The sequence below is a fragment of the Rhinatrema bivittatum genome, chromosome 5, assembly GCF_901001135.1.
Source record: "Rhinatrema bivittatum chromosome 5, aRhiBiv1.1, whole genome shotgun sequence".
NCBI classification, from domain to species: domain Eukaryota; kingdom Metazoa; phylum Chordata; class Amphibia; order Gymnophiona; family Rhinatrematidae; genus Rhinatrema; species Rhinatrema bivittatum.
The window spans coordinates 214,988,410-215,006,675 of record NC_042619.1 but is presented as its reverse complement, the minus strand read 5'-3'; the positions used below and the strand labels follow the sequence as shown (position 1 = coordinate 215,006,675).

The 18,266-nt window shown below is 45.7% G+C and overlaps 1 protein-coding gene across 1 annotated transcript in view; it reads left to right on the top strand.

The window, feature by feature from the left end:
* Positions 1-18,266, top strand: part of USP9X (ubiquitin specific peptidase 9 X-linked) — a 723,495-nt gene that overhangs the window by 602,370 nt on the left and 102,859 nt on the right. The window contains 3 exon segments of the mRNA XM_029603145.1: positions 1,757-1,977; positions 2,217-2,305; positions 8,542-8,698. Coding sequence (XP_029459005.1) covers positions 1,757-1,977; positions 2,217-2,305; positions 8,542-8,698 — 467 coding nt within the window.

Below are 18,266 nucleotides of genomic sequence, written 5' to 3'. Positions count from 1 at the left end.
TGCTAATTTTTGTTCCTGTAGTACCACGGATCAGTCCAGGTGCCCTCCCTAAAGATGATTGGGAGTGTCTAGCAACTCGAATGTACACTTAAGATAATTCAGTACAGATTGTAAAGGACTGATAGTTCTATTTGCAAGTTGTTGTTGTTCTTGATGGTTAGTTATGCATACATGTTGACAATTTGGTTTTTTGTCTTGATCCATCCAATTGTTCTTTCTTGCTTTGATATGCTTAATACTGAAGAGACACAGAGGGCACACCAGCTTATGAGAGGGTGCCCTTTCAGTTTTTGCTCTGACTCCATCTGCTGGAAGGGGGACACCCACGGTCTGAACTGATCCGTGGTACTAAAGGAACGAAAATTAGCAGGTAAGGAATAATTTTCTTTTGAGTTTCCAACAGAGGCTTTGAAGCATCAATGCATCTCTGGATTTGCTGGAAGTTCCACATTGTCCTAAAAAGATCTGGAGGAAAACTCTGCCTCCTAGGCTCAGAAAATGCCATACTGATCTTCAGAGGTCCTGTCCAGAATATTTGACAGTGACTTCCAGAGGACATCCACTCCCTTACAAGGCCAACCCCAATAGCCTTTTTGAGGTGGAGTTGGGCTGGAAAATAATTAGTGCTTGCTTAATGTACCATGTGCATCATGATTGCAGAGTTGAGCACTTAAATGCCTCTTGGGGCCTCAAGTGATCCTCCTCTTAATGCCTCCTCTTCATCACCAATACAGATTCAGCAACTCCAGCCTATTTCAGCACCATCCATGTTAAGCTGAAGTCAAATGGGTTTAGAGTAGATTCTGCTTGGTCCCAAAGCCAGAAGAGATGAGTTTTAGGACTCAAATATCCTCAGCACCAGGGTCAGTGCAATTCCAAATATACTTTCAGCCAAAATAAGTACAATCTGGCAGATGTATGTGCACCATTGTCCTAGTTTTTATTTCATGTGTATCTAAACTTAACCTCAAACTCATTTTATCAGTCCTTGCAATTAAAAGCCCTGTATTTCAGTGGGAGGATTATTCCATAGGGTTATAAAAGGGAAATGGATGATTATTAGTACAGTGTCTGATATTGGTGATACCCATATTAAAGTGTTTCTATTAATTTGTTCACAAAAAGGGGTTGAATTAAAGTTTGAAACATGTGAGCAGTAGAACCAATCAAGGTTTCAGCCATAGCTACAGTTGAATTCTTAGATTGGCAGTACTGCTCACACAAACATGCTAATTCAACTTCTTTCTGTGTCCAATATATGCAATACATATTTCTGTGTGCAGTTTCATTTGTGAAAGGTTTGGATTCCATGTACAGTACCAACCCCCTATAGAACTGTAGTCAGTCCAGTCATCGTTGATAGCTGTAGAATTTGATGTGAACTGGAAGCAATTCTAAGCAGGTACATCTATTTTATCTTTGCACATTTTTTTGTTTTACAGCACTGTTGCTTAATTTAAAATGGTTGTTTCAGTTCCTGACATTGTTACCAGCCCATTGTCAGCTGATGTCATAATGAAAAACACAGCTTTTCAAGTTTTCATTCTCTAGTGAGAAGATAAAATCTTGAAGTTATGGTGCGGTGTTTACAAGGAATCCAGGCTCCATACATTGACCTGTATCAGTATGGAAGTTTGTTCAGTTGGTATACTTATGTAATTATTGTTAGGTTATATACATACAAATCATTGCACTTTTTAAATAAGAACAGCAGAAATGATTTATTCTTTAAAGTAATAATTCTAATGCATTCTAGGTAATCCACCACTTACAAACCCCTATGGTGAGGGCAACTTATCTCAACCAATAATGGCTCTTCAGCAGAACGTGGCAGATATCTTGTTTGTGCGAACAAGTTATGTGAAAAAAATTATTGAAGATTGCAGTAATTCAGAAGAGACCATCAAATTGCTTCGGTTCTGCTGTTGGGAGAATCCACAGTTCTCCTCTACTGTCCTGAGTGAACTTTTATGGCAGGTACAAGAAAACAAATTAAATATACTAAAATCCTCGCATCACTGAGAGGACCACTGATTAAAAAATTTCCAGTGTAAGAGCTTGTCTCTAGATCCAGTGGTTTTTCTCTTACTGTGCATTAGTTTCTGCAAATCACTGTTTTAATACTACTAGGTTCAAGAAAATATCAAGCTTTTAATTGCTTTCATGCAAAACGAGAATCTGGTTCTTAATTAGATTTTAACATTTTATTTCTTAAGGTTGCATATTCTTATACCTATGAACTCCGACCATACTTGGATCTCCTTTTACAAATTTTGCTGATTGAGGATTCTTGGCAAACTCACAGGTTAGTTCTATGCAATGTTCAAAGGACAGGATCATAAATATTTGACACAGATGACTGAATGATGCATAGTCTTTGCAGTTCGTAGAACAGGGAAGTGTAATAAAATCCATACTGATTCCAGGTTGACTGCACTTTTGATAGGGTGTGACATGTTTCACACATTTACTGGCCAGTGCCTCTTGGCTAAGGAGCATGGCTGCAATGACCAGACATGATAGAGATGAGGTGGGGATATAATAGGGAAAAATACCCAGTAGCCTGAGAATGAAGACTTCTGACACCCAAAAGCACTGCTGCATTGGAAGCTTAGTAATGAGCAGCAGTAGCTGCTCGGCAGAAAATAACAAAAATTTCATTTCTAAGAGAAAAATAGATGTAACTGTTAATGTAATTTTGGATTTTTATATAGTCAAATTATCAATATACAGATGTTTGCTTTTTTTTGAAGGGATAAGTAACCAGAAATATTTTTTCGAGATGGCTGCATATATATAAGTGATACCAGTGGCACCAAGATCATGTATTCTTACTAATATTGGATTGATCTTGCCAACATTTGATGTGGTATGAGCAAATGACACATTGAGACAAGTGAAACTGGAAAATACATTTCAAGCAAACACAATGTCCTTACAACTCTTTTAAATAAATATTACTGTAATAATTGGGGCTTTTTTCCTGTTTTCACTATTGTATCTGTTTCCTCCTCCTCTCTAGACCTCATGTCTTAACAGCCCAAGGGTCCCTCTAGCTTAAGGGCTAGAGATGCACATCCTTTAATTTATATTTATTGTTTATATTGACCAGCAGAGGCTACCACCATTTCAGCAGCCTTCTTTATTTCCTTTCTGGAGCTGGGCATGCCACCAAAGCAGCACACCCAAGTCAAACCAGTTCCCAGTGTATTGGGGATCAGAACCCAGATCCTCTATTCATTGGTATAGCCTGAACTACAGGGCTAGCCCAGTAACTGGAACATTCTAATCATCATGTATAAAGGAGAGACAGTACACAACCATGAAGAGAAGGATCAAATAAATTAATAAGATTGGATAAACAGTTGAGGTTTGAGTCTGGGTTTTAAAATGGTAGAGAAAATAAACAGCAAGTTGGATAAAAGGTGTCAGAAGGTTTTAGACTAGGGAGTCCAACAGAATGAAAGAAAAATATGGTGACATTATACAGTATCTAGACCAAATCTTAACAAAATGGTTAACAGGAAGATCCTTTCCTCTAATTGATGATCGAGTGTACTATACATTTATTAAATAAATAAGGGAGACCATTAACCTGCCTACCTATAGGATGTTTATTGAAATAGATGTAGACAGTATGTATTATGTTGAACCAGTAACATCCTGGCAATAGAACCGAAAAGCCTACAAGAGGGGTACATACGGAACCCAAGATCAATTGATAATTTTTTTGTGAATAGACTACTTATAAATATTTTAAATGAATAAATAAAAAGAATAAAATTCTCATGACCAGCCTTAGAAACAAAAATTATAAGTACTGTATGATTTGAAGGGGAAAATAGATTGAAAGCTTTCAAAAAGTCCAAGAAAATGAGTATGAGGCAAGTTATCTAAAACAGAGTAATGATCAAGTCCCCAAGATGAATTGAAGCATCTAGACAAAGAAGAGAATGAGAAGTTAGAATAATGGAGAAAAGAGCTAGAAAAGTTATGGTAAGGCTGGTTTATTGGATTTGTAAAGGTTAATGATGGGCAATCGGAGCCTAGGTCTAAGGTGAACAGCTAGGAAGAGCAGAGGTGGCTGGTCAGACTTAATTGTGGGACAGGGGACTAGAATAGAGAGAGTGCTTAACTAAAGAACCATGAATTGCAAGGAGGGGAAGATTTTTAAAAAAAATAATAAACTAGTAGAGGGAGCACTAACAGCCAAGATTATAACAAAATAATGTTGTGGTTAATAAGCTCTTAAATTAGAATAAATGGGGGTACCAGAGATGAATAATAATTAGGGAAGATTCAGGATGATAGAACTGTACTGTCATGATACTGAAGGTGCACTTTTTCCTATAGCGAGAAAGAGGGAGAGATGAAAATCTCAACTGCATAAGGTGTTATTTTTTCCAGTAAACATGAATGTACAGGTTGCTTTGGTATCTATAATGTTTCATTTTGTCTATTTGTTTTGAAGACTAATGAGATAATGGAAATAGAAACCATACAGAGAAGGGCAACAAAAATGAAAGGGGATGAAATGGCTCCCCTATAAGGAAATGCTAAACAGGTTAGAGTTCTTCAGCTTGGAGAAGAGATGATAGAGACGAGATACGGAGTTTTATAAAATCAAGTGAGCTAGAACAGCTGATAGGTAGCAGATTTAAAACAAATCGGAAAAGGTATTTTTTTCACTCTGCACAAAATTTTACTGTGGAATTTGTTGCCAGAGGATGTCGTGAAAGTGATTAGCATAACTGGGCTTAAAAAGGGTTTGGACAAGTTCCTGGAGGAAAAGATCATAAACTATTAGCTATGTAGACCCAGGAACTATCCCTTCAAGAAGCTAAGGTGATAGAAATCTGGTTGTCACTAGAACAGCTGATCCACATACAAGTCATCCTGACCCACCAGCAAATCTTATTTTCAGAATAACCAAATTAGACAAATTAACCAAGGTGCTGGATCAAATGTGTGCAAATACAGTTTTCCTAGCATGTAGCACAGGGGTCGGGAACCTTTTTGGCTGAGAGAGCCATGAACACCACATATTTTAAAATATAATTCCGTGAGAGCCATACAAGACCTACCAAATTAATTTACTACAACCCCCTACTCTCCTGATGCCCCCCAAGACCTGCCAAATTAATTTACTACAACCCCCCACCCTCCTGACCCCGACCCCCCCCCTCCCCCTCCAAGACCTGCCAAAAGTCCCTGGTGGTCCAGGGCTCGCAGACAAATCTTTAATAAAAAAGTAAAAATCTAACAAACCCCCCCCCACCCTCCTGACATTCCCCAAATCCTCCAAAATTAATTTACTACAATCCCCCACCCTCCTGACCCCCCCAAGACCTGCCAAAAGTCCGCAGGGGTCCAGGGCTCGCAGACAAATCTTTAATAAAAAAGTAAAAATCTAACAAACCCCCCCACCCTCCTGACATTCCCCAAATCCTCCAAAATTAATTTTCTACAACCCTCCACCCTGCTAAACCCCCCCAAGACCTGCCAAAAGTCCCTGGTGGTCCAGGAGCGGTCCGGGAGTGATCTCCTGGACTTGGGCTGTCGACTGCCAGTAGTCAAAATGGCGCCGATGGCCCTTTGCCCTCACTATGTCACTGGGGTCGACCGATGGCAGCGGTAGCCCCTGTGACATAGTGAGGGCAAAGGGCCGTCGACGCCATTTTGATTACTGGCAGCCGGTCTCATGACATCCACACTGGAAGTGGTCCCATGGGCAAGAGCTCACATGCGACCCCTACAGCATTTCCTACTGTCACGATGGAATCAGATGTCCCAGAATTACTCCGACCGCCTCCAGCTCCCGGAGGAAGTTCGAACCCAGCAACAATGGTGGCTACAAGTAGACCATCTGAGCAAGGGAGTAAGACTATCCCCACCGACCTGGATCCTGCTCACCACGGATGCGAGTCTACGAGGGTGGGGAGCCCACTGCCAGGAATTTGACCACCCAGGGGCAATGGGACAAGGAAGAGTCGGGATGGAACATCAACCGACTGGAAGCACGGGCAGTCAGGCTAGCCCGCCTACGTTTCAGTCACAGACTCTGGGGCGAATCGGTCAGAGTCATGTCAGACAGCGCCACAACAGTGGCCTACATCAACTGCCAGGGAGGAACCATGAGCCAACAGGTTTCCCTGGAAATAGACCCCCTGATGGTGTGGGCGGAATCAAACCTACAAGAGATCTCAGCCACCCACATCGTGGGAAAAGACAACGTCACTGCGGATTACCTCAGCAGAGAAAGTCTAGACCCAGGGGAATGGAGGCTGTCGAACACAGCCTTCCAGTTGATAGTAAACCGCTGGGGAACAACAACCATGGACCTTCTGGCAACCCGGTCCAACGCCCAAGTTCCCAACTTCTTCAGTCGCAGACAGGAACCACAATCCCAAGAGATTGATGCTCTCGTCCAGACCTGGCCACAGGAAATCCTGCTATACGCCTTCCCATCGTGACCGCTACTGGGCGGAATCATCTGCAAGATAGAACACCACAGGGGACCAGTACTTCTAGTGGCCCCGGACTAGCCAAGAAGACCATGGTACGCAGACATGCGAAGACTACTGACAGGGAACCCTCTCCCTCTACCTCCTCACGGGGATCTGCTCCAACAAGGCCCAATCCTCCACGAAGACTGAACTCAATTCTCTCTTACGGTTTGGCCATTGAGAAGACACACCTCAAGAAAAGCGGATACTCGGGGGCGGTGATTGACACTCTGCTCCGAGCAAGCAAGTTTTCCACATCTCTAACCTACATACGAATATGGAGAATATTCGAAGCCTGGTGTGAAGACCGCGACATCCTCCCGCGGACATCAAAATTCCCACGATTCTGGAATTCCTGCAGAACGGATTACAGAAGGGGTTGTCTCTCAACTCCATCAAGGTGCAGGTGGCCGTGTTGGCCTGCTACAGAGCCAAGGTGGGGGGCGGCAGCCTAGCCTCTCATCCGGACGTCTCCCGCTTCCTGAAAGGGGTCAAACAGATCCGACCACCCCTGAAGTGGCTGGTACCTTTATGGAATCTCAATCTAGTCCTAGACTTCCTAGCAGGAGCCTTCTTCAGACCCACCCGCAGTCTGTCCCTCCGACTACTAACACTGAAGACTGCATTCCTAGTGGCAGTCTGCTCGGCCCGTCGCATCTCCGAGCTTCAGGCACTGTCCTGTCGAGAACCCTTCCTCAGGTTCACACCGGGATCCATATAGCTACGCACGGTCCCCTCCTTCCTCCCAAAAGTGGTTTCTCACTTCCATCTAAACCAAACCATCTCGCTGCCATTGTCAGACGAGCATAAGGACTCGGAAGAATCTCATCGCCTTCGCCATCTTAACGTCGGCAGACTCCTACTCCGATATCTGGAAAGGTCGGAATCCGTACGAAAGACTAACCACCTCTTCGACCTTCACAGCGGGAAGAAACAAGGGGAAAGCAGCCTCACGGGCAACCATAGCCCGCTGGATCAAAGAAGTTATTAGGCGACCTATGTAGAGGCAGGCAAGCCTCCACCTCTACAAGTCAAGGCCTATTCAACTAGAGCCCAGGCGGTGTCCTGGGCAGAAACCAAGATGCTGTCACCCGCCAAGATCTGTCGGGCAGCGACATGGTCCTCCATTCATACCTTCTCTAGGTATGAATGGAGGATGTTCAGGCTTGAGAGGACACAGCATTCACAAGGGCAGTACTAAGTGGGCCACAGGCAGCCTCCCACCCGGTTCGGGAGTAGCTTTTGTACATCCCATTGGTCCTGAGTCCATCTGCTACATGCTAGGAAATGGAGAAATTACTTACCTGATAATTTTGTTTTCCTTAGTGTAGACAGATGGACTCAGCATCCCGCCCACGGCTGCCGACAATCACGGAAACCTCGGGGGGGCAATCCTCGAGAGCAAGTCACACAGGTAAGCCAAGCTTCCCTCTAATTAGGACACAATACCTACTGGGTGTCGGTGTTTCTCGGTTGAGTGCACTGGCGGTCTCCAGCTATAACCACATCAACCAGTTCAAGTTAATCAAGTTAACCACGTTAATCAAGTTATTCAGTCACACATATATCCACAATTGCTTTTCAAAGCGAATACTGAAGAGCATGGCGTCCTGCAGGGGTATATGTACTAGGGCTGACGTCAGATTGAAATCTGATCCGTCTCCAACTATCAGGAGCACACTATACCCATTGGTCCTGAGTCCATCTGTCTACACTAAGGAAAACGAAATTATCAGGTAAGTAATTTCTCCAATTTGATATGGGTAGCCTGAAAGCTTGAACTGTTTGCAAAATCAAGAAAACCACTGATATTTATAAAAGATAGGATTGATACTGATGCCTTTCCAGAAATCATCATTGAATAATATATTCACAGTTTCTGGAAGAGAACAGCAAAATATTCCCATATCTTCATTTGCTTTTGTACCAAAAATGTAGACGCATGTTCCCTTTTATAAAACACTTTTAAGTTGCATTTCCTTGCAGGGAGGGTTTGTAAGCATTTGACTCGTGGGTTTTTTTTTTCTCCCTCTAGGATTCATAATGCACTTAAAGGAATACCAGACGACAGGGATGGTTTATTTGATACCGTTCAGCGCTCTAAGAACCACTATCAGAAAAGAGCTTATCAGTGTATAAAGTGCATGGTAGCACTCTTCAGCAGTTGTCCTGTAGCTTATCAAATCCTACAGGTGAGAATTTAATTTTTGAAAACTAGATGAACTTTGATCTTTATCTTCTATCAATTTCTGTATTTATACTGATGGCTCCATTCTACTTTTGCTCAGATTATGACTTCATGGAACATAAATGGACTGTCTCAGAGGTCATTTTCTTTCCTAGGACATGTTAACTGTGGAGTTTTTCACTGGAATTCAGAAACTTCTGACGTTTTGTCAGGTTTTAACTGTTAAGCTTAATTTTGAACTGAATAAATAAAAGGCACAAGGTTTTAAATTTGTACCAGCTGAGTAATGACCAAGTGCACTTAAAATTGGGGAAAGGAAGAATAAGGTTAGCATCCTGCTTCTTTGCTTTTTCTGTATCAGACCTTTTGTGGAACCCATTTTGTTAGCATTTTTCTACAATATATATTTGTTTAATTTAAACGGCTAATTTAAAAATTTTAAAAAATAGAGGGAAGCCAAACTATAGAAACAACAAAAGAAACAGATTGTCAATTTGTTGGTAGGTATTGGCATGCCTGTCTGTGTGTCCTGATATGTGCAGCATGGACCACCTGGTCAGTTCGATTATTTACCTTCAAAACAAATTAAGTATTTTTCGAAAGCATATAAAATTGTCACAACAGTCTCAATGCAAAGTTCAAAGTGAGCCCAACAAGGCCGGTGTTTCACTTTGAAAGCTTCTTCAGGAGTTAAGTCACAAAATCTTAGAACATCCTCAGACTGTTGTCATGATTCAGGATTGTAAGTGTATGTGGTTCAAACTTACGGTCCTGAAGCACTGCGACAATCCAATGATGTTCAAAGATTTTGTGATTTAACCCCTGAAGAAGCTTTCATTGTGAAACACCAGCCGTGTTGGGCTTGCTTTGACACTTTGCATTGAGACTGTTATGACAATTCTATATACTTTCAAAAAATACCTTACAAAAATTGTTTTGAAGTGAATGAACTTAACCGGGTGGTTAAGTTCATTCACATAAAGCAGGACATACCAACCGGCTTGCTGACACCTTCCAACAAATTGACATAATCTGTTTCCTTTGCTGACAAAATTCTTGTTGATTTTATAGTTTGGTTTCCCTCTGTTTTTTTGTCATTTACTTGTTGGGTTACATTTTGATTCTTTTTTTGTAGTTGATTAATTAACAAATGTACCAGAAAATGAAGCCTTAAATATATTTCCCTGTACGTACCCTGATCAGTCCAGACGGTGGGTTGAGCCTCCTTCCAGCAGGTGGAGACAGACTAAAACTGAAAGGATATCCTTTATGAGGACAGAGCCTATCCTGTAACCCTTCAGTATTCGTCTGTCTCCAGCAGGTGTATCAGCTCACCCTTTGGTCTCCTGCTTTCGGCTAGTTAGCCGTGTCTCTTTCTCTTTCGTGAATCAAGCAAGTACTTCTCCTTAGTTTTTGTTTGGCTTCTTTCAAAAAAAGAAAACACTAGGATTTTTGTTAGATCAGTATTTTGTCTTTTTCTGTATAGGAGACGCTAGTCGTCTCCTGGCTTTTGCCGGACTTAGGGGGGCTTCGTCCCTTGTGCGGAGCATAGCCTGAGTCCGTGGGCGCTTCCAGGTGTGGGGACCGAGTCTGGTGGTCCAGTTCTCGTCTCCCCCTTCTCTGGCTGCCTGAGGGGATTAGCCATCCCACTGCTGTGCTCAGTTTAAAAAAAGTAAATAATAAGTGTTTAAAATTTTTACTTTATCCTTTTCTTTTTTTTTTTTAATTTACAATTTTTTATTGCTGTAATCATGAACAATACAAATAGTAAACAGAGGAGACAGCAGTACTCAATACAAAGTAGCATTTACCCCACCCTCCCTCCCCCCTGTCATGCTACTCTAAAAAGAAATAAAAATAAAAAATAAAAATAAAAAGGAAAAAACGAGGTATCATTGAAATGGTGAGTATGAAAGTTGCATTGTATGAATGTGAGCAATGAAGACAAAGCAAAGCAATAAGACCTCCATCCAACCCTACTGTAAGGCTATGGAAGGGTTGGTAACGATAAATGTCTCCATGATATGTAGGGGTTCCAGATGTGATAGAATTTAGGTAGTCGATGGTATTTAAACGCAGTGAGTCGATACAACGTACACGTCCTGTCTAGGCGAGACAGAAGTTCAGTAGGTGTAGGAGGTTGTGCCCTCTTCCATGAGGTTGCAATTTCCATAGCCGTTGAAGTACAGACCAGCTGAAGAAATATCTGTGCAGAAGCTGGGATAGTATCATCTGGAAGATGGAGAGCCTGCGCATGAGTAAGGTGAATTGTTCTACCCAGGATCTCAGATACTATCGTCGAGACATAGGTCCACACTTTTTGGATCAGAGCACAGTCCCACCACATATGCAGAAAGGTGCCCAACTGTTGGCAATTCCTCCAGCATCTAGGGTCAGAATTAGCAGAGAAGTGATGAAGGTGAGTAGGAGTGAAATACCACCTATATAAGAGTTTATAATTAGCTTCCGAGATCCGGGCGGAGACCGTACCCTGCGACATTCGAGTAAAGATAATGTCCCATTCGTCTTCAGACAGAGATCTGCCCAAATCTGTTTCCCAGGCCCTCAGATGAGCCGGTTTAGCAGGCGGGCGGGATGCTAAGAGCTTACAAAGTTTGGAGATAAGACCCCCGAGGATCTTTGTGCTGGAACAATAGCCTTCGAATAGTGAGCGTTGGGTCGACAGCAGTCCCCGGGATTGCAGCTGGAGTAGAAAATGGCGAAGTTGCATATAGGGCAGAAATTCTGCATTCGAAAGATGGAAAGAGTCCTGCAGTTGGTCGAAGGAAATAAGCGAGCCTTGGTGGAATATATGAAAAAAGCTGGATATGCCCCGTATCTTCCATGCTGTATAGGCAGAACTTGGTAAGCCAGGTGTAAATGAAGTATCATGGAAGAGAGAGCTCTGTAGGAAGTATAGCTCCAGACCCACCAGCTTGCGTTTCCATTGTTTCCATACGTTAAAAGTTTGTCGAGCGCAGGGGGTAAGGAGTATATCTGATCTCCATGTATTGTTGGGCTGCCATATCAGCACTGACAGTGGCGTAGTTCGAAGCCAGGTTTATTCAATCTGGACCCAGGGCTTACTGTCTTGCGGGCGATGCCAATCAATAATGGGTCGAAGTTGGGCAGCCCCATAGTACCAGAGTAAATTAGGAAGACCCAGGCCTCCCTGCGTCTTGGGCTGGTAGAGAACCGTTCGAGCCACTCGGGGTGGCCGACTCTTCCAAAGAAATCTCAGTAACTTCCGTTGCCAGTATTTCAGGATGTCCGGGCGGATCGGAATAGGCAAGGTTTGAAATAAATACAAATATCTGGGAAGGACATTCATCTTGAGGATGGCCAGACGACCCAACCAGGTTAAGGGTAATGAGTTCCATCTAACCAAATCCTGGTCTAACTCTTTTCAGCAGACTGCAACACCAAAAGCAGGTCCCCGGAGCAGTTAGGCGCTGGGAGAGAGGCCCGCGCAGCCGGCGCTTGAGCCCATCGGAGTAAGGCCTTTAAATCTCACCCTACCTCCGTGGGCCCCTGCTACGGCCACGGGGAAGCTTATCACTTACCTCCTCCGATTCTTCTTCTTTAAAATCGCGGCGATCCGGCTGACTCTCCGCTCTCCGCCCACCGCCGCAGGAAGCCACAAGAAAGGCCCTCCCGCACAAAAAACAGACCGACGCCGCCCTAGTCGCGCTGGTGACCTCAGCACCACGCGACCGCGCCAAATTTAAAAACCCGGATCGGCTTCAGGCGCCCTCTTTTCAGCAGGCTGCTTCCTTCTGCTTTTTGAGATAAGTGGACCGGAAAATAAAGTGACCCCTGATGAAGGATTTAAAACTATCCCAAAGGAGGACCGGGGAATCTACTGAGTGTTCATTATCCTGAAAAAAGTCTTTAATAAGCTTGGTGGAGGATTGTATGTAAAGAGGGTCATGTAAAATAGAATCATTGAGCCTCCAAAAGCGACTTCCATGACGTCCACCCCATGCCCTCAAAGCAAGTAGTACGGGGGCATGATCTGACCAAGAAATAATGCCTAGGTCAGCATGGTTAACCACATGGTACAATGATTTATCCAGGAGTATGTAGTCGATGCGAGAATATGAATTATGGGCTGGGGAGTAAAAAGAGTATGAGCGAGAGTGGGGGTATTTCACTCTCCATGGGTCAATCAAATTATGATCCTCCATCAAGTCCTTGAGAGCTCTGGTGTGAGTCAGGGAGGTATGGGAATGGCCCTTAGAATTGTCCAGGGATGGGGATAATGTAACATTGAAGTCGCCAGCTAAGACTAGGTGACCCACAGTGTGTTGGATTAAAATAGGGTGCAGAGCTTGGAAGAACACAGCCTGCTCTCTAGTGGGGGCATATATACAGACCAATGTATAATCACAGTCATGAATGGTAACACATAACAATAAGTAACTACCTCCCGGATCCCTGAGACAAAACTTGCATTCAAACACAATATGGGAAGCAAATAGTATACCAACTCCCGTGTACTTAGCGTTTTTGGTGGCTGGGGAATAGTATTGCTGATTAAATTTGGGGGTTTTCATATAAGATTCATGTCGAGCCTTAAGATGAGTCTCTTGGATGAAAACTATATCAGGTGAGGAAGAGGCCAATTCTCTATAAAAGAAGGCTCTTTTTTGTGGGGAGTTTAGACCTTTAGCATTCACCGATATAAGGTTCAAATTCGCCATAAGTAAATACTATGGAGGATAAGCGCTATGTGAAGGAACCCTGAGGGTATAGGTAACTGGACATGAATACCAACAATGGTAACCCCCACTGGGACATCAAGGAGCTCAAAACAAGAACCCAGAGCGGAGAAAATATTAAACTCCCTTTCATGAAAAACATATAAATGCAATACAAACAGTATATTAAACTTTGCATGATATCTCTCGAAAATAATAAATAGAGTAGCATGACACCCCTGAGGACTAAAAGTCGTCCTCTCACTTGAACAATAGCTTGCCTCATCCTCCATGCAAGCTTGAAACACCCCCTATGTGGGGGAGGAGGACGTCACCTCCAGATACAAAAAGAAGAAATAAAAAATGAAGAGGGGGAACGTCACCGTCCCCCGCTTTATCTGTAATTGCAATCAGTAATAGAATCGGGTATAACCATCCAAACTTGGTGAGAAAATAGTAACAGGCAGTAATAATCTGGCAGTAATAACGGTATAAATGCACGTAAAAAGAAATACAATGGCTAGTAAGCTCCTAGCTTTCATCAAACCTGCATAACAGTCAGTAAGGAAACTCATTAAAGCTGAGAACAGAGTTATCAGGGTGGCTCAGGGCATGAATGAGAGCTTCCAGAGTGGCGTCGGAGTCGGCTATTTCGTTTGCCCACTCTCTGCCAGGTTGGCATGGATAAGCGAGAAGTGGAATCTCCGGCTGGTTTGGCCGTCCCTTGGGAGCCAGAAAACCCACAGGTGGAGAGATGCGGTACGGCTTCCGAAGGGTTGGTATATTTGTAGGTAATTCCCTCCATAATATATGATAAGCCGAAGGGATGCATCCATCAGTATTTAAAGTTTTTGCTGCGCAGGAAGGTGGTGATATCGCGGAAAGACTGGCGGTTTTGCAGGGTAGCTGTTGAGAGGTCCGGGAATATGAGGATATTGTGCTCTTCCCAGGTCCACGCATTGCGGGACCTAGCTGCCTGCGCAATTTGTTCTTTGATGGTAAAGTCCGAGAAACACACGATGATATCCCTGCAGCGGTTCGGTTGCGGCGCTCTCAAGGCCCTGTGTGCACGATCGAGACGGATGGTAGGTATGACGAAATCTTCAGACCGATTAACCTCCGTTAATAGATGGGAGCAGAATTTAATGATTAAGTCTGCACAGTTCTCGGGCCCCGAGGCCTCGGGGAATCCTCTGAAGCGGAGGTTGTTACGCCTCATTCTGTTTTCAAGATCCGCGATTTTAGTGTTGAGGAGCATAGTTTCAGAACTCAAAGTTTCGCACGATTGTTTGTTATTAGCAGTCAGTTCGGCCTGGCCCTCCACTCGGATATCGATCTCATCTACTCGGTGCCCAATGCTCGTAAGATCTTCCCGCATTTCCTCCATGCGCTCGTAAAGTTCTTTTCTATAGGTTTTAATGTCAGCGCGGAGGTTAGCGAACCATTCACGGAATTCAGCGCGTGTAGGATGGGCCGAATCGGCCTCAAGCAGGGTTGCATCGGGGCCTGCATCTGGTTCAGAGCCAGGGGAGCTCGGGCCGGCGCCATCTTGTTCCCCTACCTCGCGGTCAGCCTTTGCAGTTAAGGCGCGAGTCCCGTCTTTCGAGAAGGAAAAACGTTGTAAATCCAAAGTTTTCCTTTTGGTAGCCATGGTATATATTGGCACTACAGAAAAGAGTGAGCCAGGGATGATTACAGCCTCGGATGGAATCAGATTCCAGTAAATTTAGCGGGAGACGGTGGGAGCTCCAGAGTTATGCTGCCATCTTGGCGCGTGACGTCAGCGCCCCCCCTACTTTATCCTTTTCTGACAGCAGTAGAGTCTCTTTTTTCCTTCAGGCTCTTCAGGGGAATCGAACCAGCAGCCAGAAAGGCAGGAGTCAGCAGGTTTCCCCCCCTTTTTCACTCCGGGCCTGCAGGCTGTCACTCAAAGCTTTTATTTCTTCAACTTTTTTCTCAGTGCGGCACCGATGCCACGGCAGGCAGCCTGCCTCTCCTGTGGCAAGCCCACCTTGCGATTTTCACGAGGGGGCCTCTGCCTGCCTGCCAGGTGGGGAAGGCCCCTCCTAAGCAGGGCAGGCAAATTTAGACCGGGGATCGAGTTCCCAAAGCATGGCCAGGCCGTTCCCGGGTCGGGAAAGCCCGAGAACGGTGGCCATTTTGGATTTTTCAACGGCTCCGTTTTCAGAGCTGCCTGGGGCTGGGGGGCTGATTTTTTCAGACACCATCTAATTTGAGCCCCGCGGCCCCCCTCGCCCCCCTCCCGAGAAATCCAGGGCCCGTTTCTCCACAGAATTTGTCGTCCTCCTGCACAAATCCTATTTAGTTAGCCTGCAGGAGGAGGAGGACGGATCCACCCCACCCCCCACCCCGGCAAAAATTCCTCGCTCCGCGCTATTGATGGCTGGCCCGGCTGCGGAGCCCCCGGGCCCTATTCGGGTGCAGGTGGTCCCGGGGGTGCCCCCCCCCCCCGGTGGACCCGGTACTTCCGGATTCTGATGTCTCCCTCGATGCAAAGGGTACCCTTCCCTCCATGGAGGGGGACGACCCCTACGGATGTTCCACAGGGAGGAGCTGGAACCCCTCATCCCCTTTGTCTTCCAGGAATTAGGGTTGAATGGGCCCCCCGCGGACACCCTTACGGCCTCTTTGCCTAAAGATATGGACCCGGTCCTGGCGGGACTCAGGGCTCCAGCTACCGCCTTCCCTTTTCACACCATGCACAAGCTGTTACTCCTGCAGGAATGGGAGGCTCCCGAAGCCGGCCTCTGGGTGACGCGTGCCATGGACAAGCTGTACCCCCTCCCGGAGGAGTGTTTAGAAATTTTTTAAAATTCCTCCGTGGACTCCTCCGTCTCTGCTGTTGTAACCGTCTCTTTTAGTCAGTAAGGAGGTCCAGACAACTGATCCGTAAAGATAGACTTTTATTGCCAGCAAGATGCAGCTAAGACAAAGGCTTAGTACAACTGCATGCCCCTCCCCTTCAGGAGCAGACTCTTATGCACTTTACAGTTCTTATCTTTTACACATGCGTTCTAAGCAATGCTGAGCAAGCATATTCCGGCTGAAGGGGCTACTGACCCCCTCCCTAGACACCCTGGAACTTTCGTGAAACTTCTCCCATGTTCTGCAGGAGAGGCTGCTGGGACTTGCAGTTCTGGAAAGGAATTTGCGAGTCTGCAGTAATACAGCCCATCACATAATACATCCATTGTTCTAATCTAGGTTACAGCAGTGAAAGCTTATCAGAGAATAAGAACAGCGAAGCCAAAAAAATGAAAATGTGCAATGTGCTGACAGAGTTTCTCAATGTCCTAATTACAGCTGTATTGCAGACTGTAAGTAAACCCGTCATGAAGCAGGGAATTCTGGTACATGAAGTCCTTTGTCAGGTTGAAGCGTTCAGACCCCTTCACTGTCACTAAACATACTACCATCCCTGTGGAGGAATCGACGGCCCTGAAGGGCGCCCAGGACCGCAAGCTCGAGGCACACATGAAGCGCATTTTTGAAGTCTTGGCTAGGGGTTCGTGCAACCTTTTGCAGCAGTCTCATGCTACAGGCAGGTCTTAGGTGGGTTCAACAGTTATTCTGCAACCAGGACCTCCCGTCTGCAGAGGCGGAACAGGCTGAGCGTCTCGAAGGCGTCGTCGCTTATGGGGCTGATGCGCTCTACGACCTCATTCACATCCAGTCTAAGGCAATGGCCTTGGTGGTCTCCGCCAGAAGACTTCTCTGGCTGCGCAATTGGTCGGTCAATCCTTCCTCCAAAGCCCGGCTGGGCACGTTGCCTTTCAAAGGTAAGCTGCTTTTTGGTGAGGACCTCGAGAAGCTTATGGATTCCTTGGGGGACAATAAGGTCCATAAGCTCCCGGAGGACCGGCCGAGGCCATCTCGCTCCTTTACACCCTCTCATCCTCGTTTTCAGGGTTAGAGACGGTATACCCCACGTGGCCGGGGTGGCTCCTTGAGGGGTGGTTCTTCTCGCTCTCAGTCTTGGTCGCAGCCCTTTCATGGGCGTCGTCCCTTTCGCGAGGGCCAGCCCACGCGCGCCACCCCCAAGCCAGCCACCCAATGAAGTTCACTTGGCTCATTCCTCGGTCCCCTTCCTAGGCGGCCGCCTCTCCCTGTTTTTCGAGGAATGGATCAAAATCACGTCAGACCAGTGGGTCCTCGACATTGTCAGAGATGGGTACGCCTTTGAAATTGTTCGCGACCTACCGGATCTTTTTCTTTTTTCCCCATGCGGGCAGTCCAAACGGGAAGCAGTGGAGCAAACCCTTGCCAGGCTCCTGAGTCTGGGAGCAGTGGTTCCGGAGAAGGAGAAGGAGCTTGGCGCAGGCCAGTATTCTATTTACTTCGTCGTCCCCAAGAAGGACGGGTCTTTTCGTCTGATCTTAGACCTCAAAAGAGTCAACCGGGCCCTCAAGATCCCGCATTTCCGCATGGAAACCCTGCGAGCGGTTATCGCGGCAGTTCGCCCTGGAGAGTTCATCACCTCACTCGATCTGACAGAGGCGTACTTCCATATTCCGATTCACCGCAATTACCAGAAGTATCTTCGCTTCCATGTCACCAATCGGGATTTCCAGTTTCGGGCGCTTCCCTTTGGCCTCACGACCGCGCCGTGCACCTTCACCAAGGAAATGGTGGTGGTGGCAGTGGCTCTTCGCAGAGAGGGAATTCTTGTTCACCCCTACCTGGACGACTGGCTCGTGCGGGCCAAGTCGGAGGCTCTTTGTCGGCAGGCGGTGGATCACGTGTTAGCTCTTCTCGCACCTCTCGGGTGGATAGTGAATTTCTCCAAGAGCAACCTTCAGCCCTCCCAGGAGTTAGAATTCCTGGGAGCCCACTTTGACACCCGGTTGGGCA